Source organism: Mustelus asterias, chromosome 28 (assembly GCF_964213995.1).
Source record: "Mustelus asterias chromosome 28, sMusAst1.hap1.1, whole genome shotgun sequence".
Taxonomy (NCBI): Eukaryota; Metazoa; Chordata; class Chondrichthyes; order Carcharhiniformes; family Triakidae; genus Mustelus; species Mustelus asterias.
Genome location: NC_135828.1, coordinates 17600368 through 17626355, shown reverse-complemented (window position 1 = coordinate 17626355; position 25988 = coordinate 17600368). Strand labels below are relative to the sequence as shown.

The 25988-nt window shown below is 44.9% G+C and overlaps 1 protein-coding gene across 1 annotated transcript; it reads left to right on the top strand.

Moving 5' to 3' along the window:
- Positions 1 to 1572: 1572 nt before the first annotated feature.
- Positions 1573 to 21798, top strand: paox (polyamine oxidase). Its single transcript, XM_078199616.1, has 7 exons — positions 1573 to 1910; positions 8354 to 8843; positions 12524 to 12723; positions 13661 to 13916; positions 18723 to 18835; positions 18918 to 19075; positions 20872 to 21798. The coding sequence occupies exons 1-7, from the start codon at positions 1742 to 1744 to the stop codon at positions 21013 to 21015; spliced, it is 1530 nt and encodes a 509-aa protein (XP_078055742.1). The 5' UTR covers positions 1573 to 1741; the 3' UTR covers positions 21016 to 21798.
- Positions 21799 to 25988: the final 4190 nt, after the last annotated feature.

Sequence of the window (25988 nt, the reverse complement as noted above, 5' to 3'; positions counted from 1 at the left end):
TGAGTCTGCCTTACATACAACCATGGGTTTCTCATTCATTGATCCATCACACACCAACACACGCACCCATTTGGATTCATTTTCTCCTGGCTTGTCCACAGTAGTGACATGGAGATTTTCATCAAATCATAGAATTCCTACAGTCAGAATGAGGCCATTCAGCCCATCGAATCTGCACTGACCACAATCCCACCCAGGCCCTATCCCCGTAATATTTACCCCGCTAATCCCTCTAACCTACACATCCCGGAGCAATTTTAACAAGGCCAATCCACCTAACGCACACATCTTTGGATTGTGGGAAAAAACCGGAGCACCCGGAAAAAACCCATGCAGAAACGGGGAATTTTCTTTATTTCCTGGAGATTACAGAATAATCCTGGGAGAGTTGGAAATTCTCTGGGTAATGTCAAAGGTTTTGGATGTCAAAGAGGAAAATGTTTATGTAGTGCCATCATTGGATGCATTATTGCCTATTGTTGAAGTGACTACCTAATCTAGGCTGACAAACCCTTGCAGTGCCGAAGGAGTGCTGTGCTGTCTGGGGTGCCATCAATTTGGATGAGACGTTAGCCCAAGGAATGCCACACTGTCAGAGGTGCCATCTTTTGTCAAAGATACATCAAGGTCCCCCATCTGCTCGTGAGTGGACGAATGGCACTAGCGGGAATAAAAGCAGTTGACTTCTCCTCCTGGACCAGCCAACAATATCATCTTGCTCACACACACAAACAGAAAATGCTGGAGAAAGTCAGCAGGTCTGACAGCATCTGTGAAGAGAAAATGGAGCCAATGTTTCGAGACAGGGTGACCCTTCGTCAGATCGCCTGACTTGAAACATTGGCTCTGTTCTCTTTCCACAGATGCTGTCAGACCTGCTGAGATTTTCATAGAATCGTAGAATCACTATAGTGCAGATGGAGGCCATTTAGCCCATTGAGCCTGCACCGACAACAATCCCACCCAGTCCCTATCCCGTAACCCCACGTATTGACCCTGCCAATCCCCTGACACTAAGGGGCAATTTACCATAGCCAATGAACCTAACCCGCACATCTTCGGAGTGTGGGAGGAAACTGGAGGAAACCCACGCAGACACGGGGAGAACATGCAAACTCCACACAGTCACCCGAGGCCGGAATTGAACCCGGGTCGCTGGCGCTGTGAGGCAGCAGTGCTAACTAACGTGCCGCCATGTTTTTCTGTTTCTATTTCAGATTCCATCATCTGCAGCATGTTGCCTTCATCTTAAATATCATTTTGCAGCTTGTGGGATCTTGCTGTGTGCAAATTGGCTCCAGGGGAGGTAGTGGAAGCAGATACGATAGTGACTTTTAAGGGATGTCTTGACAAATACATGATCAGGATTGGGAATCGAAGGATATGGTCCCCAGAAGGGTAGGGGGCTTTAGTTCAGACGGGCAGCATGGTTGGTGCAGGCTTGGAGGGCCGAAGGGCCTGTTCCTGTGCTGTAATTTTCTACGTTCTTTGTTCATTTCCTTAAATAACAGCAGCCTTTTAAAAAATAGTGTGTTATTATTGGTTGCAAAGTCTTTTGGCATTAGCTGAATCATTGAAAGGTGGTGGTAATATCAGTGCAAACGCTTTTATTCATTGTGCAATGTTGGAGCACAGTCTGGGAAACTAGGACCCAGGGGAGGTGTAGTGCGCAGAATCAGAGAGCCCAGCCAGCGAGGTCGAAGGCAAGTAAATCAAAGGGGAGAGAATCGGAGACTAAAAGATGGCCCGAGCGGTCTCCAGGCGGGAGCTGGACTCCCGTATTGTCATCGTGGGCTGCGGGATAGCGGGCCTGGCAGCCGCTCAGAGGCTCCTCCACCAGGGATTCGGCAGCGTACAAATCCTCGAAGCGAGCGGCCGGAGCGGCGGCCGCATCTGGAGCCAGGGCTTCGGTGAGGCGCCAAGACCGCGCGCGAGCGGGGGAGGGGGGCAAGGTGGCGAATTCAAAGGCTAACGGTCGAGCCAGCATCGAGCGCTTTGACTGACAGCGGCACTGACCAATCGACAGGTGGCCTGCTCCTGACTCTGCTTCGCTGTGGCCAATGGGCACGGGGTGGGGGCGGGAGCTGGATGGGGTGGGCGGGGCCATTGGCCTTTAAAAGGACGCTCGCGGTCAGCCGGCGCCCAGTTGAGCTTCAGAGCTCGGGTGGGAGTAAGTGTTTGTCCTCAGGGACTTCGGTTCCCAGCTGGGGTCACTGCCTGTGTAGAGTCTGTATGTTCTCCCTGTGTCTGCATCGGTTTCCTCCCACAGTCTGAAAGACATGCTGGTTAGGTGCACTGTTGAGGTGCCGTGTTTTGGTGGATCGAATTGGGGTGGGACTTACTCAGTTAATGGTAGGACGCTGGGGAGAATTACAGAGCAAAGAGATCTAGGGATATGGGTTCATAGCTCCTTGAAAGTGGAGTCACAGGTGGACAGAGTGGTGAAGAAGGCATTCAGCATGATTGGTTTCATTGATCAGAACATTGAATACAGGAGTTGGGACGTCTTGTTGAAGTTGTACAAGATATTAGTAAGGTCACACTTGGAATACTAGGTTGATTCCGGAGTTGAGCGGGTTGGCTTATGAGGAGAGACTGAGTAGACTGGGGCTATACTCATTGGAATTCAGAAGAATGAGGGCAGATCTTATAGAAACATATAAGATTATGCAAGGAATAGATAAGATAGAAGCAGGGAAGTTGTTTCCACTGGCGGGTGAACCTAGAACTAGGGGGCATAGTCTCAAAATAAGGGGAAGCGGATTTAGGACTGAGTTGAGGAGGAACTTCTTCACACAAAGGGTTGTGAATTTGTGGAATTCCCTTCCCAGTGAAGCAGTTGAGGCCACCTGTTTTTAAGGCAAGGATAGGTAAATTTTTGCACAGTAAAGGAATTCAGGGTTATGGTGAGCGGGCGGGTAAGTGGAGCTGAGTCCACAAAAAGATCAGCCATGATCTTACTGAATGGCGGAGCAGGCTCGAGGGGCCAGATGGCCTACTCCTGCTCCTAGTTCTTATGTTCTTATACTGTGCTTTCGGAGCGCCGCCACTTCATCAGGTGAAGAAGCAGCACTCCAAAAGCTCATGCTACCAAATAAACCTGTTGGACTTTAACCTGGTGTTGTGAGACTAGTTTAATAATATCCTTTCTATAGTGGGGTGACCAGAACTGTACACAGTATTCCAAGTGTGGCCTTACTAATGTCTTGTTGATCAGGTGAAGGAGCAGCGCTCTGAAAGCTTGTGCTACCAAATAAACCTGTTGGACTTTAACCTGGCGTTGTGAGACTTCTTACTGTGCCTACCCCAGTCCAATGCCGGCATCGCCACATCATTATTAAACTAGAAAGAGTGCAGAAAAGATTTACTAGGATGCTACTGGGACTTGATGGATTGAGTTATAAGGAGAGGCTGGATAGACTGGGACTTTTTTCTCTGGAGTGTAGGAGGCTTGGGGGCGATCTTATAGAGGTCTATAAAATAATGAGGGGCACAGATTAGCTAGATAGTCAACATCTTTTCCCAAAGGTGGGGGAGCCCAAAACTAGAGGGCATAGGTTTGTGGGGAGAAATGGGTCCTGGGGCAATTTTTTCACAGAGGGTGGTGAGTGGAACAAGCTGCCAGAGGTAGTAGTAGTGGCAGGTACAATTTTAGCTTTTAAAAAGCATTTAGACAGTTACATGAGGAAGATGGGTATTGAGGGATATGGGCCAAATGCAGAGAATTGGGACTTGCTTAGTGGTAAAAACTGGATGGCATGGACGAGTCGGGCTGAAGGGCCCGTTCCATGCTGTAAACCTATATGACTGCTAATTTCTCTGTGTACCCAAACAGGTGCCAGAGTGTGGTGATCAGGGGATTTTCACGGTAACTTCATTGCAGTGTTAATGTAAGCCTACTTGTGACTAAAACTTTAGAGCTTACATAGAAACCAGAAGCAGGAGTAGGCCATTTGGCCCTTCGAGCCTGCTCCATCATTCATTATGATCATGGCTGATCATCAAATTCAATATCCTGATCCCGCCTTTCTCCCTCCCCACATCTCTTGATCCCTTTAGCTCCCCCTCCTTTTGGGGAGCTGCCCCTTTTACTTTGTCCTGACTTAATTTGAGTTTGTTTATTCGGTTTGACCTAAAAAGAGGCCAAGAGCTATATCTAATTTCTTCTTGAAATCACACAATGTTTTAGCCTCAACTAGATTCTGTAGTAGTGAATTCCATACATTCACCACTCACTGGGTGAAGAAATTTCTCCTCACCTCAGTTCTAAAAGGTTTACCCCTTATCCTCAAACTATGACCCCTAGTTCTGGACTCCCCCCACCATCGGAAACATTCTTTTTGAATCTACCCTGTCTAACCCTGTTAGAATTTTATAAGTTTCTATGAGATCCCCTCTCACTCTTCTAAACTCCAGTGAATATAATCCTTACCGACTTAGTCTCTCCTCGTATGACAGATCTGCCATCCCAGGAATCAGCCTGGTAAACCTTTGCTGCACTCCCTCTATAGCAAGGACATCCTTCCTCAGATAAGGATACCAGAACTGCACACAATATTCCAGGTGTGGCCTCACCAATGCCCTATACAATTGCAGCAACATTCCTATTCCTATACTTGTGGGCCTTTTGGCTAAGATCAAGTGTAAGCGCTCAGATAGCCAGTGAGGTAAAACTGAGTCTTCACCTAATGCAATTTACTTAAAGCCATCTGGGCCTTTTGGCTAAGGTGAAGCTCAGATTAAGCCCGGGAGGGGATGTAATGCCTCATCCTCACAGCTTGGATCTTGTTTGATCGAGCCCAAAATAGGATGTATATCCTTGCCTTGTCAGCTTGGATCTGGTTTGTCCCTCATGTGGGGACTTAATTGGCTTTTTGATTAGGAATAAAGTACCAAAAGGTACAAAATTAGTACTAGCTTCTTAGCGTAGAACAGAAATATTTTCTCAACAATTTAATAATAGTGGGCGGCACGGTAGCACAGTGGTTAGCACTGCTGCTTCACAGCTCCAGGGACCTGGGTTCGAGTCCTGGCTTGGGTCACTGTCTGTGTGGAGTTTGCACATTCTCCTCGTGTCTGCGTGGGTTTCCTCCGGGTGCTCCGGTTTCCTCCCACACTCCAAAGATGTGCGAGTTAGGTTGATTGGCCATGCTAAAAATTGCCCTTAGTGTCCTGAGCTGCGTAGGTTAGAGGGATTAGTGGGTAAATCTGTAGGGATATGGTCGTAGGGCCTGGGTGGGATTGTGGTCGGTGCAGACTCGATGGGCCGAATGGCCTCTTTCTGTACTGTAGGGTTTCTATGATTCTATGATATTTATTCCCATCTATTCAGCCCTGTTTGCTATTTCGTCGTCTTGATTGAGGACTATTTACTTACGTGCAGTTGTACATTACTAGCACATAATAAAATCATGCCAATGGAAATATCATTATAACTCAAATCACCATAATTAAATGGACCTGCGACATTCTACATTAGGAAATTAATGTTGTTTTAAGGCTTAAAGTTTCTTTATTAGTGTCACAAGTAGGCTTACATTAACACTGCAATGAAGTTACTGTGAAAATCCCCTAATTGCCACACTCCAGTGCCTGTTCGGGTACACGGAGGGAGAATTCAGCATAGCCAATGCACCTAACCAGCATGTCTTTCGGACTGTGGGAGGAAACTGGAGCATCCAGAGGAAACCCACGCAGACACAGGGAGAACGTGCAGACTGCACGCACAGTGACTCAAGCCGGGAATCAAACCCAGGTCCCTGGTGCTGTGAGACAGCAATGCTAACCACTCTGCCACCTAATTGCCCCTGCAGACCCTGCACGTACAGTGACCCAAGCTGGGAATCGAACCCGGGTCCTTGGCGCTCCCTCAGTACTGCACAGAAGTAGCAGCCTAGACTTTTGTCAGTGGGACTTGAACCTTCTGACTCAAAGGTGAGAGTGCGACCAACTGAGCCACAGATGACACTGATATGAGGATCATTAACACACTAATGATTTAGAACCTAAAATATGTCACCAGTAGAATATTCTCTGCGCTACTGTGGGTGCACCTGCAAAAAGACTCAAAACACGATGCTTGATCAACATCCCACCCACTGACTGAAATACTTATGTCCACCTCCATTGATTTGGCGAGGCTTTGGTATGTAAAATCTGCAGGTTGCCCTGGAGCAACTTAAGACTTCTTCAACAACATCTGCCAAGCCTGCGGGCTCTGCTGTCTAGATAAGCAAGGGTTGCAGGTGTCTTCACATTAATTACAAGTAGCTTAGTAGCATCTTCAAGCAAACAACTTCTCACAATAAGGTTCCGAAGAAGAATGCACTTCACCTGATGAAGCAATCCTTTAGGGTGGGTACAAAGATTACCCGGATTACCCCCAAGATTACCCCAATTCATATTATAGCTATCCCTCATGTCGCACTCCGAATGTCGCGCTGAAAACCAGCATGCTAAACAAAAATCACTCTCCTACAAGTATGTAATGAGAGTGGCTAATGTTCCTTAACCGGTCATTTTTAATTTAAAAACCTATTGTATGCTTTGAACCTAACAGGCCCACAAACCCTCTTTCTACTTACTACTATTCCTCTTTACTTTCTGCTTGTTGCTTTCTGCCTGCTGCTCAGTGACTCCCTCATTTCGTCACCGCTCTCTCCTGCTTGCACTCCTCTTGCTCCCTCTCATTTGCTGCTCCCACCTACTCCCTCCCGCTCACTGAGACGGACAGTAAGCGAGTGGAATGTGGGAGTCAGGAGATGGAAGCGGAGAGCAGAAGGGAGATGAGAAAAGTGGCAAGGAGCAGTGAACAAAGTTAAAATTAAAGTTCAAAGTTTATTTATCAGTGTCACAAGGAGGTTTACATGAACACTGAAATGAAGTTACTGTGAAAATCCCCTAGTCGCCACACTCTGGCACCTGTTTGGGTACACTGAGGGAGAATTTAGCACGGCCAATGCACCTAGCCACGTCTTTCGGACAGTGGGAAGAAACCGGATCACCTGAAAGAAACCCATGTAGACACGGGGGCGAACGTGCAAACTGCGCACAGACAGTGACCCAAGCTGGGAATCGAACCCAGGTCCCTGGCGCTGTGAGGAAGCAGTGCTAACCACTGTGCCACCGTGCTGCCCAGTAAAGGGGGTTGGCATAGAGGTGTGGAGTTGGGGAGGCAGTGGCCCAGTGGAATTATCGCTGGACTACCAATCCAGAGACCCGGGGTAATGCTCTGGGGACCTGGGTTCGAATCCCACCACGGCAGATGGTGAAATTTGAATTCAATAAAAATATGGAATTAAAAGTCTTATTGATGACCATGAATTGATTGTCGTAAAAGCCCATTTGGTTCACTAATGTCCCCCAGGGACCATGTGACTCCAGACCCACAGCAATGTGGTGGACTCTCAAATTCCCTCTGAAACGGAGGGCAGTTAGGGATGGGCAATAAATGCTGGCTTAGCCAGCGATGCCCACAACCTGTTTTTAAAAAAATGAATTTAAAAAATGTTTGGGAGATAGGTGGCAAAAAGGAGGGAGCAAGAGGAGACTTGGGACAGTGTGGGAGCGATGGGGTCAGGAGAGGCTGTAGAGTGTGGGTTGTGGGAACAATGTTTGAAAAAAAAACTGAACATACACAACTTCAACGCAATTCTTGGCGCGTTCACAGGAATGGTGCTAAAACCAAAATGGAGGCCAAAGCTAGCATGCCTAGTTCCTTAATTTAGAAAACATGTTTTTAAAAAATGCACTTCAAACACGGGATATGTGTAATACATATTTCTAACCCAGAATTTTCATTGCAGTTTGTGTGGGGCACCAATTAATGTGTCATAAGAGTGGGGGCTTCTGGTTTCAATCCTTCTCAACATTGTGTTGCCAAGCACAGCAGGATTGGTGCAAGGGTATTTGTAATGCAAGACCAACTAATTGTTAAAATATGTTAGCAAGAGGGAGTTAAATTTAACATCTGTTGAATATCGGGGTGGCATAGTGGTTAGCACTGCAGCCTCACAGGGACCCGGGTTCGATTCCCAGCTTGGGCCACTGTCTATGCGGAGTCTGCACGTTCTCCCCGTGTCTGCGTGGGTTTCCTCTGGGTGCTCCGGTTTCCTCCCACAGTCCAAAAGACGTGCTGGTGAGGGCGCTTTGGCCGTGCTAAATTCTCCCTCAGTGTACCCGAACAGGCGCCGGAGTGTGGCGACTAGAGAATTTTCACAGTAACTTCATTGCAGTGTTAATGTAAGCCTTACTTGTGACACGACTAAATAAATTTGAATAAACTTTCATGAATTGACGCCATCTCACAAGACCTTTTAATGGGTGTGGTTCTTTTCTTTAATTGTTCATGCAGCCAGAGGGTTGGTGGAGATTGGAGCACAGTGGATCCATGGGCCATCTAAGCAGAACGCTATTTTTCAGCTGGCCAGCCAACATGATCTTCTCGATGAAGAAGCAATGTCGGAGGAGAACCAGGCCTTGCAAATAGATGGACATCCGCCTAACGTGTCCACCTATTACAGCAGCTCAGGGAGGAGAATAGAGCCAGAGATAGCAGCCCCCGTGGAAGAATTGTATTCAGCACTTAGTCTGAAAAGCAGGGAGTTCTTCCAGTCGAAGACAGAACCTGTCCGCAGTTTGGGTGAATTTCTGAAGCTTGAAATTGCCCGGTGTGCAGAAGAATGGAAAGACGATGAGGAAATGTGCAACCTTAAACTTGCTCTGCTGAATGTAGAATTCAAACTGGAGTGTTGCATTTCTGGGACAGACAGTTTGGATCTTGTCGCACTCCAGCCTTTTGGAGAGTATGTGCTGTTGCCTGGAATTGACTGCGTTTTTCCTGGGTAAGTGTTAAGAGCAAAACCCTGTTACTACATTTTCTTTTTAAAATCAAGAGTTTCACATCCGCAGGGAGCAGTGCTGAGTCCTCAGCATGGCACAGTGGTTAGAATCTTAGAAACCCTACAGCACAGAAAGAGGCCATTTGGCCCATCGAGTCTGCACCGACCACAATCCCACCCAGGCCCTACCCCCATATCCCTACATATTTACCCACTAATCCCTCTAACCTACGCATCCCAGGACACTAAGGGCAATTTTAGCATGGCGCATGGCCAATCAACCTAACCCGCACATCTTTGGACTGTGGGAGGAAATCGGAGCACCCAGAGGAAACCCATGCAGACACGAGGAGAATGTGCAAACTCCACACAGACAGTGACCCAAGCCGGGAATCGAACCCAGGTTCTTGGAGCTGTGAAGCAGCAGTGCTAACCGCTGTGCTACCGTGCCGCCCGCTGTTAGCACTGCTGTTTCACAGCGCTAGGGACCCGTGTTTGATTCCCGGTTTGGGTCACTGTCTGTGTGGAGTCTGCACGTTCTCCCCGTGTCTGCATGAGTTTCCTCCGGGTGCTCCGGTTTCCTCCCACAGTCCGAAAGACGTGCTGGTTAGGTGCATTGTCTGTGCTAAATTCTCCCTCAGTGTACCTGAACAGGTGCCGGAGTGTGGCGACTAGGGAATTTTCACAGTAATTTCATTGCAGTGTTAATTGTGATGACTTCAGCCAGGCTAATGAGGTTGGCTTGCTAGAGTATGAACCGCAAAAAGAGGTACCTGATGAATCCTCATTGATGGTTAAATCAGGGAACCTCATGCTCCCTATTTAAAGCAGGTCTGTCAGACTCCCAGCCTGCATTTTGCAGGGAGCAACGGGAGAGCTGGCTGTATTTAGATGTATGGTGTAAATAAAGTAACTTGGTGATGGGACTTTCACCTCCGTGGGGTTATTACATAATGTAAGCCTACTTGTGACACGAATAAATCAACTTTAAAAAAACTTTAAACTTTATTTACAATCTTTCCTTGTGATTTAGAGGCATTTGTCCCTTTCTCTAAGTTTGATGATGTTACAAAGTCACATGGGTATGTGAACTGTGGGAAGGACAAAAAAAGACATATAAATAGCTTAAGTGAGTGGACAACAAGGTGGGAGATGGAGTAAATGTGGGGGATATGTGGTTCACTGTGGCTGTAAGAATAGAAAAGCAGAATTCTTTTAATGACGTGAAACTTGTAAATGTTGATGTTCAGAGAGACTTGGGTGTTTTCGTATAAGGAGCACAGAAAGCTAACAGGTTGGTGCAATTAGGAAAGCAAATGACATGTTGGCCTTTATTGCAATGGGTTTGGAGGACAAGAATAAAGAGGTCTTGCTACAGTTGCACAGGGCTTTGGTGAGGCCACATCTGGAATACTGTTTGCAGTATTCATTTAAGAGAGGATGGACTTGCATTAGACATGGGACATTAAATTGGTCCCTGGGATGAGAGGGTTGTCCTTTGATGAGAGTTGCTCTTAGGGCTTATGGTCTTATAGAGTTGAGTTGAGGATTATCACATCAGATCAGTCAAGACGTCATTGAATGGCGGAGCACGCACAATGGGCCGAATGGCCTACTCATCCCCCTACGTCTTACAGTTGTAAACTGGGCCCATATTCACCATGGCTGATGATAACATGCGTATACGCTCCATGTCGCCTTATGTTGGGGGGAGTCCACATTCTGCCCAGTGGAATGTGCACTTCTAATGTCAATGAAAGCTGGATATAGGGGAAAAGGGAGCAAAGGCTCCCAAACACAGTGGTACCTTTTTATGGGCGGCACGGTGGCACAGTGGTTAGCACTGCTGCCTCACAGCACAGGGACTCGGGTTCGATTCCCGGCTTGGGTCACTGTCTGTGTGGAGTTTGCACATTCTCCCCGTGTCTGCATGGGTTTCCTCCGGGTGCTCCGGTTTCCTTCCACAGTCCAAAGATGTGCGGGTGAGGTGGATTGGCCATGCTAAATTGCCCCTCAGTGTTAAGGGGGATTAGCTAGGGTAAACGCATGGGGATTTGGAGATGGGGGCTGGTTGGGATTGTGGTTGGTGCAGAGTCGATGGTTTAATGGTTTCCTTCTGCACTGTTGGGATTCTATGATTCTTGATTCTATAGAGTGTGAAGGTGGCGGTGGGAATCTCTATGCTGTTTGTGAAATAACAGTGGATAATTTTGTGCAGCAAACTCTTTCAGTCCATGCTGAAATTCACAATGGTGTGTTTCCTCACAACATCCTAAATGGTACATCGTCGCTAACAGCCACCATTTTGCGCACTTGATTTGATTTGATTTATTATTGTCACATGTATTAGCATACAGTGAAAAGTATTGTTTCCTGCATGCTATACGGACAAAGCATACCATTCATAGAGAAGGAAAGGATAGAGTGCAGAATGTACTGTTACAGTCATAGCTAGGGTGTAGAGAAAGACCAACTTAATGAAAGGTAAATCCATTCACAAGTCTGATGACAGCAGGGAAGAAGCTGTTCTTGAATCGGTTGGTACGTGTCCTCAGACTTTTGTATCTTTTTCCCGACGGAAGAACAAAGAACAATACAGCACAGGATCAGGCCCTTCGGCCCTCCAAGCCCGTGCCGCTCCCTGGTCCAAACTAGACCATTCTTTTGTATCCCTCCATTCCCACTTCATTCATATAGCTATCGAGATAAGTCTTAAACGTTCCCAGTGTGTCCGCCTCCACCACCTTGCCCGGCAGCGCATTCCAGGCCCCCACCACCCTCTGCGTAAAATACGTCCTTCTGATATCCGTGTTAAACCTCCCCCCCCCTCACCTTGAACCTATGACCCCTCGTGAACGTCACCACCGACTTGGGAAAAAGCTTCCCAGCGTTCACCCTATCTATGCCTTTCATAATTTTATACACCTCTATTAGGTCACCCCTCATCCTCCGTCTTTCCAGTGAGAATAACCCCAGTTTACCCAATCTCTCCTCATAACTAAGCCCTTCCATACCAGGCAACATCCTGGTAAACCTCCTCTGCACTCTCTCTAAAGCCTCCACGTCCTTCCGGTAGTGTGGCGACCAGAACTGGGCGCAGTATTCCAAATGCGGCCGAACCAACGTTCTATACAACCGCAACATCAGACCCCAACTTTTATACTCTATGCCCCGTCCTATCAAGGCAAGCATGCCATGTGCCTTATTCACTACCTTCTCCACCTGTGACGTCACCTTCAAGGATCTGTGGACTTGCACACCCAGGTCCCTCTGCGTAGCTTCACCCTTTATGGTTCTGCCATTGATCGTATAGCTCCCCCATACATTAGTAGAAGGTGGAAGAGAGTATGCCCGGGGTGCGTGGGGTCCTTGATTATGCTGGCTGCTTTGCCGAGGCAGTGGGAAGTGTAGACAGAATCAATGGATGGGAGGCTGGTTTGTGTGATGGACTGGGCTACATTCACGACCCTTTGTAGTTTCTTGTGGTCTTGGACAGAGCAGGAGCCATACCAATCTGTGATACAACCTGAAAGAATGCTTTCTATGGGGCATCTGTAAATGTTGGTGAGAGTACAAATTGAGTGATTCTCAAAAATAAACTCTAAAAGGCAATTGTTGATCTAAGTAGTTGACCGTTTAGCTCTGATATCACGATCACAATTGATATTTATATATACTTTTAGTGGATTTAAGAGCCTTATTGATGCAATGATGAAATCCCTGCCAAAGGATGTTGTATCGTACAACAAACCAGTCAAATGCATCCATTGGAACGGATCCTTCAAAGCCTCTGATGCACAGGAACACTCTTATTCCGTTCTGGTGGAGTGTGAAGATGGGGAGACTATACCAGCGGATCACGTTATAGTCACTGTTCCTTTAGGTAAGAGATGATTTGAGTCTTTCGACTTGTTCAGAAAATTGATACAGGAGTTTGGTGTGTGTGTGTGTGTGTGTGTGGAGATCTGCCTGTGCAGGTACAAGTTAATCCTGTATGTAGTAGTACTCTGTTTCCAATATTAACATGAAATAAAATTAATTGAGTCGATGTTAAGAAAGAGTTCCTGTGGTATGGCTGGAGTAAGAAGTTCAATGTCCGTGGCATTCTCAGTGCATATACCCTGTATACTTCTGTATGAATTTGGAATTCTAATAAACCCTATTAAGGAAACCAAACTGGGAGGAGTGAATGAACCTGGCAGTGTTAACATCCTTGGAGGTCCCATTTGAATTCTGAGCAAGTGGGTAGGTTTTGAATCAGTTCAAAGGTCACCCCCCATTTTATTCATGGGCCTGTGCCGATTGGTTGTTGGAATTGACATCTGATTAATGCAGTGTACCAAAGGTTGCCTCACTGCGCCAGGGACCCGGTTCGATTCCCGGCTCGGGTCACTGTCTGTGCCGAGTCTGCACGTTGTCTGCGTGGCTCTCCTCCGGGTGCTCTGGTTTCCTCCCACAGTCCAAAAGATGTGCTGGTTAGGTGGCTTGGCCGTGCTAAATTCTCCCTCAGTGTACCCGAACAGGCGCCCGGAGTGTGGCGACTAGGGGATTTTCACAGGAACTTCATTGCGGTGTTAACGTAAGCCTACTTGTGACACGAATAAGTAAACTTTAAAAAAAACTTTAATTAATTGCTTCCTTTACACCTCATAGCTGAAAACCTACCACCTCACCTGCCATGGGATCAGAGCGGGCGAGGTTCCCAGAACAGAATCTCCGTTGGCCATGGCGGGATTTTAAGATCCCGCCCTAAGCCTGTATTTGAAAAGCTTGGACATTATCAGCTTTTCAAGGTGATACCATTTGCCTTGTTCTTTTAGGTTTCCTTAAGGAGCATTACAGAACCTTTATTCGTCCCCCACTTCCTGCCAGCAAAATTAATTCCATTCAGAAGCTGGGCTTTGGAACAAATAACAAAATCTTCCTTGAATTTGAGGAACCGTTTTGGGATCCCGAAAGTCAGCTGATCAGACTGGTGTGGGAGGATGAGTCTCCACTGCTCAGTGCACGGCCGGATCTGCAGAAAGAGTGGTTCAGGAAGATCTTTGGCTTTATTGTTCTGCAGCCCGTGGAAAGGTAATTATGCGCTTGTTGTATTTAAATATGTGTGTGCATCTAATACTGTATTTCATTCCCACACTCTGGGAAATATTGCTGGGATATTTTTACTGTATTCATTGTGTATTTTGGGCCAGCACAGTGGTTAGCACTGCTGCCTCACAGCGCCAGGGACCCAGGTTCGATTCCCGGCTTGGGTCACTGTCTGTGTGGAGTCTGCACATTCTCCCCGTGCCTGCGCGGGTTTCCTTTGAATGCTCCAGTTTCCTACCACAGTCCAAAATCATGCTGTTTAGGTGCATTGGCCATGATAAATTCTCCCTCAGTGTACCCGAACAGGAGCCGGAGTGTGGCGAATAGGAGATTTTCACAATAACTTCATTGTAGTGTTAATGTAAGCCTACTTGGACTAATAAATAAACTTTACTTTACTTTACTTTTAATGCAAAAATAAGAATATGATTTAAAGCAGTGTTTTGCTGTCATCATCGTGATCAACCAGTTATTCGGGCACAAGGGTTACCCATGCTGCTGATTGTTACTATCTGTCAAAGATTTCACCTTCTGGAGTACAACTCTCACTCTATATTTTTTTCCAGCTCCAAAACTTAATCACACATCCTATTATGCCATTTTTAAAAAAAGTTTATTAATGTCACAAGTAGGCTTACATTAACACGGCAATGAAGTTACTGTAAAAATCCCCTAGTCGCCACACTCCGGCGCCTGTTCAGGTACACTGAGGGAGAATTTACCATGGCCAATGCACCCTAACCAGCATATCTCTCACACCGTGGGAAGAAACCCATGCAGACACGGGAAGAACGTGCAGATTCCGCGCAGACAGTGACCCAAGCCGGGAATCGAACCCGGGTCCCTGGCGCTGTGAGGCAGCAGTGCTAACCCACTGTGCCACCGTGTCGCCCCATTTCCCTTCAGCCTGCCGACATGCATTCTTTATTTTCTTTACAAACTCATCATACTCAGGTGTACTTCTGCTCTTTCCTCTTTCTATCAGCATTGCTAGTAAGTCATCTGTCATCCACTCCTGTTCTCTATTTCTCTGCCATTTTGGTCCTATTTCCTTTGCATCATCGCATTCTCTCTTTCTCATGTTTTCCCATTTGCTCTCCGTTTCTTGTTGTGAAACTCTGACCTGTTTCCTCAGTTCTGAGACACATATAACCAAAAACTACAGCATCCACAGTAATTTGCTTTCATCCTGAGACATATATACTTGTTTCTCACTCTTAAGAATGAACGCCTCTCTGATCTCATTCTTCAACATGTCAAACTCTAACTGCTTTTTCTTGTATTTTCAGTTTTATCATAATTTTTTTCCACAAGAACGCAAGGAGCTGAATTTATATTTATAATGGATACAGAACTGGCTCAGTCATGTTTGCTACCAAATAAACCTGTTGGACTTTAACCTGGTGTTGTTAGACTCCTTACTCAGTCATAGAAGACAGAGGGTAGCAGTGGAAGGGTGTGTTTCTGAATGGAGGGCTGTGACAAGTGGTGTTCCTCAGGGATCAGTGCTGGGACCTTTGCTGTTTGTAATATATATAAATGATTTGGAGGAAAGTGTAACTGGTTTGATTAGTAAGTGTGCGGACGACACAAAGGTTGGTGGATTTGCGGATAGCGATGAGGACCATCAGAGGACACAGCAGGATATAGATTGGTTGGAGGCTTGGGCGGAGAGATGTCAGATGGAGTTTAATCAGGACAAATGTGAGGTAATGCATTTTGGAAGGTCTAGTACAAATATACAGTAAATGGTTGAACCCTTAAGAGTATTGATAGGCAGAGGGATCTGGGTGTACAAGGACACAGATTACTGAAAGCGGCAACACAGGTGGAGAAGGTAGTCAAGAAGGCATACAGTATGCTTGCCTTCATCGGCCGGGGCATTAAGTTTAAAAATTGGCAAGTCATGTTGCAGCTTTATAGAACCTTAGTCAGGCCGCACTTGGAATATAGTGCTCAATTCTGGTCGTCACACTACCAAAAGGGTGTGGAGGTTTTGGAGAAGGTACAGAAAAGATTTACCAGGATGTTGCCTGGTATGGAAGGCATTAGCTATGAGTACAGAGTGGATAGTCAGAAGCCTTTTCCCAGGGTGGAAGTGTCAATTAGTTGTAATGGAAGTGTCAATTACTAGGGGGCATAGATTTCAGGTGCGTGGGACAAGGCTTATAGGAGATGTATGAGGCAAGTTTTTTACACAGAGGATGGTGGGTGCCTGGAACTCGCTGTCGGGGAAGCAGATACGATAGTGACTTTTAAGGGGCGTCTTGACAAATACATAAATAGGATGGGAATAGAGGGATACGGTCCCCGGAAGGGTAGGGGGTTTTAGTTAAGTCGGGCAGCATGGTCAGTGCAGGCTTGGAGGGCCGAAGGGCCTGTTCCTGTGCTGTAATTTTCTTTGGTCTTTGTATCTATGCCAGGATACATACGGATGTTCTTTATGTTGTTTCTAAAACATTATTTCACCATGACATAATCTATTTGATTCCTATACACATCTACAAGTGTACTGTCCTCTTTTTGACAGCTTAAAGAAGATGTTAGCCACCATCCGATCTATTTCTCGATTAACTCATATCAGTATCTCTTACATTTCTCAATTCCAGCTCTTATTGCATTCCTGTTGTTCCTTCACTAGCTTTTATGTTTAAGTCGCCCATTACAATTAGCACATCAGTTGATTTGACTTGATCAGAACATCTGAGGATGTCACCATAAAATGCCTACATGTCCTGCTCACTCTTCTTGGGTCAGGCCATAAACTTGCATGACAACCAGAGCAAAAGGCTTCCCTTCCATCTTTCACCAGTAACCTTGAACGGATCTCTGGATCCCTACTCCATTCCCATTCTCCAACACATGACTTTTCTTGTCCATCTAACCAATATTTGGATGAGCACGTGAAATATCATAACAATCAAAGAAATGAGACAAGTGAAGGAAAATGGGATTCATGTACCTTTGGTGGTGGTTATTGTCAGTGCAGACTCGATGGGCCGAAGACCTTTTCTGCACTGAATGACTCCATGACCAAATTCTAACCATCTTTCTTCTGTAAGTCCTAGTAATTCAATAAAATGTCTTATCCATTATCTGTGTGGAATTATCTGGCTTTCCTGGCTGATATAAAATCCTTATATTCCATGTTCCAATCCTCAAGAAGCTACCTCTTCCATTGGTGTAACGGGCTGATCTCTCTTATGGCAAAGTTGACCTAAACTCACAACTTTGTTGGTTACTTCAGTGGGGAAGAGTTTCTATTTGACTGTCAACTGCTATGAAAACTTCTGTGAGTTGATGAGTGGAACGGGGAGTATAGATTGAACTGCGCTGTCAACCAATAGTAAAGGATGGGAAAATAAATGCTCCTGATGACATTTTGTCTTTTAACACTGGCTAAAGTTGAGTGATACATGGCTTGAGTTGGTGCAAAATTAAAATCTGCAAGCCATCTGAAATGTGCTTTCTAACAATGAACACACTTTTCCCCTTCCCCATTAAAGATAAGTAAATACAAAGATCGGCATTGGCAAAATTCAGATGTCAAGTTACACATGGTTAAGGTTCAGTTATTTAGAGTTGAATGCCAATTGTATTTATCTTTCGGACAACCTGACTACAGAATGATTATTGGCTTTCAAAATACGAAGCTCTTCTTTCGTATGAGCTCAATGAAACTGATAGTGTGCACATTATTGTAAAATAATGTATTTTCTATGACATTGCACTAATTTACAAAGACTATTCAGGACCTTTTACTGCACAATATTGGGTGACTGTCTGTGCGGAGTCTGCACGTTCTCCCCGTGTCTGCGTGGGTTTCCTCTGGGTGCTCCAGTTTCCTCCCACAGTCCGAAAGACGTGTTGGTTAGGGTGCATTGGCCATTGCTAAATTCTCCCTCAGTGTACCCGAACAGGCACCAGAGTGTGGCGACTAGGGGAATTTCACAGTAACTTTATTGCAGTGTTAATATAAGCCTACTTGTCTCACCAATAAATAAACTTTAAAACAATATTAATTTCCTAATGTAAGAGTACATCAGGTCCATTTAATTATGGTGATTTGAGTCATAATGATATTTCCATTGGTATGATTTTATTATGTTCTAGCAATGTACATAGAAATCCTACAGTGCAGAAGGAGGCCATTCGGCCCATTGAGTCTGCACCGACCACAATCCCACCCAGGCCCTACCCCCACATATTTTACCCGCTAATCTACACATCCCAGGACTCTAAGGGGCAATTTTTAACCTGGCCAATCAACCTAACCCGCACATCTTTGGACTGTGGGAGGAAACCGGAGCACCCGGAGGAAACCCACGCAGACACGAGGAGAATGTACAAACTCCACACAGACAGTGACCCGAGCCGGGAATCGAACCCGGGACTCTGGAGCTGTGAAGCAGCAGTGCTAACCACTGTGCTACCGTGCAACTACTACTTACTAAGTACAATTGTACTTAGTAAGTAGTCCTCAATCAAGAAGGCTAAATAGTGAAATAGAACTGAATAGATTGGGATCAATAAAATGTATTAAATTGTTGAGAAAATATTTCTGTTCTATGTTAAGAAGCGAGAGCTAATTTCCTTAAATTAATAAACTGCGAATTAGCAATTGACAAATGTGCAAAATTAAGAAAATAAGGAGCTCTTGGAATAAACAGAACCTATATACTGTCGAATATGTTGTTACAGCAAGTACGATGAGGTTTAATTTGGATGAGGGAAGGGACATGAATATTCATTGTATTCCCAGGCTTCATATCTCTTCTGTTTGATCTGCAGACACGGCCATGTGCTTTTAGCTGTACTTGCTGGGGAAGAAGCCAACTTTATGGAGAGCCTATCTGATTCTGAAGTGAAAAATTGTTTGATGCAAGTCATACGTAGATTCACAGGTAGGCTTTCTGACATCTTATGGCAATGTGTAAGCACATATTCTGACAACTGCACCAAGTACTTACAAGCTCTTTTATTTAGGAAACCCAGCGATACCTCTACCCAAGAGTATTGTACGATCAAAGTGGTATAGTGATCAACACATAAGGGGATCTTATAGTTACACTGCAGTTGGGAGCTCAGGAGATGATATAGATATCATTGCACAACCTCTCCCACTTCCAGCTACAAAGGCACAGGTATTGTACGAATTTTTCTCAATTGAGTGGTTAGCACTGCCGCCTCACAGCGGCAGGGACCCGGGTTCAATTCCGGCCTTGGGTGACTGTCTGCACGTTCTCCCCGTGTCTGCATGGGTTTCCTCTGGGTCCCCTGGTTTCCTCCCACGGTCCAAAGATGTGCGGGTTAGGTTGATTGGTTATGCTAAATTGACCCTTAGTGCAAGGGGGACTAGCAGGATAAATAATTGGGGCTAAGGGGATAGGGGCTGGGTGGGATTGTGGTCAGTGCAAACTTGATGGGCCAAATAGCCTCCTTCTGCATTGTAGGGTTTCTATGTTCTATGTTTCTACGTTCTATGCTCCAGCTATCTCCCACAATTCGAAAGACCTGCTGGTTAGGTGCATTGGCCATGCTAAATTCTCCCTCATATCTGAACAGGTGCCGGAGTGTGGCGAATGGGTGTTTCATTACAGTGTTAACGCAAGCCTTCTTGTGACTAATAAATAAACTTTAACTTTAACTTTTAATGGACTTTTATATGTTGGAAATAATGAAGTTACTTTATTGGATATTTTGGAGTCTAAAACAGGCTAATGTCACACTTGAACTTATTCAAACAGTTTGCTTTTTTAATTATTAAAGATCTTGTGGCGTTTATTGAGAAATAGAGAGATTTTAAAATTGGCCTATGGACTGTATAAGACAAAGGTCCACAGAAATGTTAAGCAGCGGCAGATTCTGGGCTCTAAACCATTAGCTCATATGTGCTATTGGATCACATGTGAACAAAGCCTCTTAAGCCATTATGTAGATAACTCTGATTACAGGCAGCTAGCTGACACTAATGATGAATCCATCCCAAGAGTTAATAATTTATTGTCTGTACACTTAGTTTTTGGCCACATTCTGACTGCACTGGAGTTTACATATTGACTCAGTGGGGTGTGAGATTTGACAAATTGATTTTCCAATCCTGTGCATGGTATTTGCTGCTTCTGAAGAATCCACTTCCAAGAATGGGGGAACCTTGAATTTTATCTTTTCTCAACCCTGGTTCATTGAACCTTTGTCTCTTTGTAATCTTTCCTGCTCTTCAGATGTTCTACACAGAGTGGGCGTTTTGCCTTTCTCCTCTTAACTTTTTATTAGTTCAATTTCTATTTTTTTTATTCGTTCATGTGGGTGTCTCTGGCTGGCGCTGGCTGGGCCAGCATTTATTGCCCATCCCTGAGGGCATTTAAGAGTCAACCACATTGCTGTGGATCTGGAGTCACATGTAGGCCAGACCGGGTAAGGACGGCAGATTTCCTTCCCTAAAGGGCATTAGTGAACCATGTTAGGAATGGGTTAATAGACCTTCCAATTAAGTCCTAATTTGATGTCAATTATTCAGTAGAAGTCACTGATATATAAAGGGACTGCAGGTGGCACTGGGTGTTGGTGGGGAATTGTATGTGGAGTTGGATCAGGGAAATAAAAGTAGTTTATGAAGATGCAGAACTTGTGTCTCTTTTACTGAACAGCAACTGAGAGGCTCAGACAAATCAGATGGGTCTTTTCGACAATGGTTTTGTGGTCATTATTAGACTTTTAATTCCAAATGTTTTGTTGAATTCAAATTTCACTATCTCCCATGGTGGGATTCGAACTCGGGTCCCCAGAATATTACCCTGGGTCTCTGGATAAGTAGTCCAGTGATGATTCCATTGCGCCACTGCCTCCCCTAAGGCTTACATTCAAATGAGAAGTTCAGGTCGGTATATTTGTAATTAACACGGTGATTGAATAACCTTATTGTTATTATTGCCGTTAGCCTTTGCAGGTACTTTTCGCTGGTGAAGCCACTCACCGGACATTTTACTCCACAACCCACGGTGCCTTAGAGTCGGGACGGAGGGAAGCAGATCGCCTAAACAATCATTATTTGCCTGTCACTTCCATGAATGCAAAAATATAAGACTTTCTAATAACCTGCCATTGTTCATGTGTCAACTCTTGTCTTTCATAAAATCCTAACGGTGTCCAAGCTTACAAATTAAATTGTGTTGGAAATTGGAAGGGTTAATCACTAAAGAAATTTTCTTATGAATTATATTGCCATGCAAGAATGGCAAACTCTTATTTTCACTAATTAAAATGTCAAGGCACTAGAAACCTTTTGGCCTCAGCTAACCGTACAAGAATGAAAAGTTATTGGTTGGCACCTGAAAGAAAACATTTGCAAAACATTGTTTAGAAAGAAACAGTTCAAGAAGGTACCTCATCGAGATATATAACCCATCCAGGCATATACCACAGTAAGACTTCAGGTCCATGTCTCAGGCCTGGTTGTACTGTGTTCATGAACTATACTCCATCTGTTCTGTCGGAGCTTGTTTCTGCATCCATGCCCATCCTCCTATTTCCCCATTGCCGTTGTTCCATCTTTCTCACTGCCCTAGCCGAGACAACACTCCTTTTGCCACTCCTCTTCTCCTCTTGACCCCTGTGTTCAGACGGTGATCCGCCGGAACTTTTAACAGCAGCAGTTCTCTGTGCTACACAAGGCCGGCTGGAGCAGTTCATTTCCAGTCAGTCAATGCCACAGAATGGCGGGCCCTTGGTGGTGAAAAGTATCGGGCAGCGACACAATTTGGGGACCATTCAAGAAGGAACTTCACATCGTGGAAAGCAGAGTAATGTTCTAAATAAATCACACGACTGACATATTGCACATATTACTGATGTACTAATATTGAATGATACAGGCCGTGTAGATATTTTTAACTGCTTTTTTAACTACTTGGAAATGTATCACCGATCCTTCGCAGACGCTGGGTCAAAATCCTGGAATTCCCTCCCTAACGGCATTGTGGATCAACCCACAGCACGTGGACTGCAGCGATTCAAGAAGGCAGCTCACCACCACCTTCTCAAGGGGCAACTAGGGATGGGCAATAAATGCTGGCCCAGCCAGCGATGCCCATGTCCCACAAATGAATTTTTAAAAAAGCTTTCTTAAGCTGTCAATAACGTGGTTTTCCTTTCCCCAAAAACTGACGTTCCCAATTACAGTTTACTGTTGTGCATTACATATAGTGGTGATTTTGATGAGGAACACATTGATAAATTCACCGTGTATAGAACACAGAGGAAATTGTTTCTCTGGATCATGAATGTTTGCAATAATAATTTACCAGGCAAATGAGGTTGGTGAAGTCCGTTAGTGTTGAAAATATAGTTGAATGCCAGACTTGGAGATTCAGAGTATTGGAGACAAACTTCCTTAGGCCAAAAAGATCATTTTATTTTTCCATGTCATTTAAAAATGGTTATCTGGTATATAATAACAAAAGACCATATTTGTAGTGTTTCTGCAGTAGAATATTGTACTTCCAGATTACATAGAACATAGAACAGTACAGCACAGAACAGGCCCTTCGGCCCACGATGTTGTGCCGAGCTTTATCTGAAACCAAGATCAAGCTATCCCACTCCCTATCATCCTGGTGTGCTCCATGTGCCTATCCAATAACCGCTTAAATGTTCCTAAAGTGTCTGACTCCACTATCACTGCAGGCAGTCCATTCCACACCCCAACCATTCTCTGCGTAAAGAACCTACCTCTGATATCCTTCCTATATCTCCCACCATGAACCCTATAGTTATGCCCCCTTGTAATAGCTCCATCCACCTGAGGAAATAGTCTTTGAGCGTTCACTCTATCTATCCCCTTCATCATTTTATAAACCTCTATTAAGTCTCCCCTCAGCCTCCTCCACCCCAGAGAGAACAGCCCCAGCTCCCTCAACCTTTCCTCATAAGACCTACCCTCCAAACCAGGCAGCATCCTGGTAAATCTCCTCTGCACTCTTTCCAGCGCTTCCACATCCTTCTTATAGTGAGGTGACCAGAACTGCACACAATATTCCAAATGTGGTCTCACCAAGGTCCTGTACAGTTGCAGCATAACCCCACGGCTCTTAAACTCCAACCCCCTGTTAATAAAAGCTAACACACTATAGGCCTTCTTCACAGCTCTATCCTCTTGAGTGGCAACCTTTAGAGATCTGTGGATATGGACCCCAAGATCTCTCTGTTCCTCCACAGTCTTCAGAACCCTACCTTTGACCCTGTAATCCACATTTACATTAGTCCTACCAAAATGAATCACCTCACATTTATCAGGGTTAAACTCCATTTGCCATTTTTCAGCCCAGCTTTGCATCCTATCTATGTCTCTTTGCAGCCTACAACAGCCCTCCACCTCATCCACTACTCCACCAATCTTGGTGTCATCAGCAAATTTACTGATCCACCCTTCAGCCCCCTCCTCCAAGTCATTAATAAAAATCACAAAGAGCAGAGGACCAAGCACTGATCCCTGTGGCACTCCGCTAGCAACCTGCCTCCAGTCTGAAAATTTTCCATCCGCCACCACCCTCTGTCTTCGACCAGACAGCCAATTACCTATCCAATCGGCCAACTTTCCCTCTATCCCACACCTCCTCACTTTCATCATAAGCCGACCTTCCTGCATCAACAGTTTTATTTGGTATTTCCTGCATCAACTTCATTTCCTTAAAATGAGGTCACAAGGTAAATATAGATCAGAAAGATCATTTAGATCATCTTGCATGGTTAAAATAAAAATCTCATTTTCTCTTTCTCGTTGCATTTTCAAACTGGCTGTTGAATGAATCGATATTTTTCATCATCACCATTCCATCCTGGAATTCCCTGCCCAGTGAAGCAGTTGAGGCCTCATTGAATGTTTTTAAGGCAAGGATAGATATATTTTTGAACAGTAAAGGAATTAAGGGTTATGGTAAGTGGAGCTGAGTCCATGAAAAGATCACCAGATGAAGGAGCAGCATTCCGAAAGCTCGTGATTCCAAATAAACCTGTTGGACTTTAACCTGGTGTTGTGAGACTTCTTACCATGAAAAGACCAGCCATGATCTTATTGAATGGTGGAGCAAGCTCAAGGGGCAAGATGGCCTACTCCTGCTCCTAGTTCTTATGCTCTTATACCATTCCATGTGGTTGTCCACATTTTTGTTGTAAACTTTCTCTTAGTTTTAACCAATACTTTTCAGATCCTAGCAGCAATGCTCGGTATTAGCCTTATTCATGCTATTCAATGGGTGGGATCTTACAGCCGCGCTCACCCCAAGACTGGAAAATCCTGCCCGAGGTCAACGTACCTTTGCATGATCCTGTCCCGCCCGCTACGATTCCTGTGGCAGGCGTTACAGGAAAGTTCCACCTGTTATCTTCTATATCACCCCACCCTATACCCCCTAGCCAGTTTTCCCATTCCAAGGCCAAAGAGTTGTTGTTTATCTGGTCACACCTTGTAACTCAACCTTTGGTAGTGGTGATCAGCTTTACGGCTCTTTCCTGCACTGTACCTTGTGACTAAAACTAAAAACCAGATTGAAGGCGCAGGCAGTGTTATCCATTAAAAAACGATCTTTCACAGGATGTGGGCATTTATTGCTTATCCCTAATCGCTCTTGAGAAAGTGATGGTGAGCTGCCTTCTCGAACCCCTGCAATCCATTATTATGTAGGAACACCCACAGTGCTGTTTCAGGATTTTGAAGCGGTCACGGGCATTCGGCCTCTGATCTTCGGGTAAGGGTTCCCCAAGGCGGCCTTCATGACACACGACAGCGCAGAGTCGCTGAGCAGAGACTGATAGCCAAGTTCTGCACACATGAGGACGGCCTCAACCGGGATCTTGGGTTCATGTCACACTATCTGTAACCGCCATGACTTGCCTGGGCTTGCAAAATCTCACTAACTGTCCTGTCTGGAGACAATACACATCTCTTTAACCTGTGCTTAACGCTCTCTCCACTCACATTGTCTGTACCTTTGAGACTTGATTACCTGTATAGACTCGCATTCCAACCATTATTTTGTAAATTGAGTTTGTGTCTTTATATGTCCTGTTTGTGAACAGAACTCCCACTCACCTGACGAAGGAGCAGCAAGCGCTCCGAAAGCTAGTTTTGCTACCAAATAAACCTGTTGGACTTTAACCTGGTGTTGTGAGACTTCTTACACTGGATTTTGACCCAGTGAAGCAATATCTTGGAGGGGAACTTGCAGGTTGTGGCGTCCCCATTTGTCCACTGCCTTCAAGGTGGTAGAGGATTGTAAGTGCTATTAAAAGAGCCTTGTGGAGTTGCTGCAGATTATTATTTGATCCCAGGGATGGTAATATCTATCATTAATCAACCACCAATTCTTGATGTCTACATACCTGAGGCTAAATTGTTTTCAAATACCATACTGTGAATTTGTTATTTGCTGGAATTGAAAATATCTTTATACTTAATTTTGCTGCAGATTTTTCAATGGATGTAATTTATGACTCTATTTAGTATAATTTCCTATCATTCTTTAATCAACAACATTGGAAATATACTGCAAATATTATTGCACTTTATGGACAAGTGATTTTAAGTTTGACATTTCTTGCTCTAATATGCGGAGAGCATTGAGTATCCTATCCACTTGCAAATTCATTTTCTATTTCCAAAAGGAAAGAACAAAGCCATCAAACATCTGTGTAAATCTCTTAAGTTTTTACCGCGTTCTACAAGTTTTGGCATTTACCTATCTAACTGTACGTAATTGTCGTTTTGAAATGCAGTTGGAATATTTTAATCGGAATAAGTGACTCAATGGTAAAAGCAAAATGCTGCAGATGCTGGAGATCTGAATTAAAGTGCTGGTTAAAAACTCCTTTGACAGCATCTGTGGAGAGAGAAACAGAGTTAACATTTCGAGTTCAGTAACGACTCTCCTCTGGAACTGAAGAGAGCTGCACGGTGGCACAGTGGTTAACACTGCTGCCTCACAGTGCCAGGGACCCGGGTTCGACTCCTGGCTTGGGTCACTGTCTGTCGTGGAGTTTGCACATTCTCACCGTGTCTGC

Coding starts and splice junctions, on each gene's coding strand:
- paox (XM_078199616.1), top strand. CDS start 1,742: ATGGCCCGAGCGGTCTCCAGGCGGGAGCTGGACTCCCGTATTGTCATC. Junction 1,911..8,353: donor CATCTGGAGCCAGGGCTTCG/GTGAGGCGCCAA, acceptor TTGTTCATGCAG/CCAGAGGGTTGGTGGAGATT. Junction 18,836..18,917: donor AGTCATACGTAGATTCACAG/GTAGGCTTTCTG, acceptor TCTTTTATTTAG/GAAACCCAGCGATACCTCTA.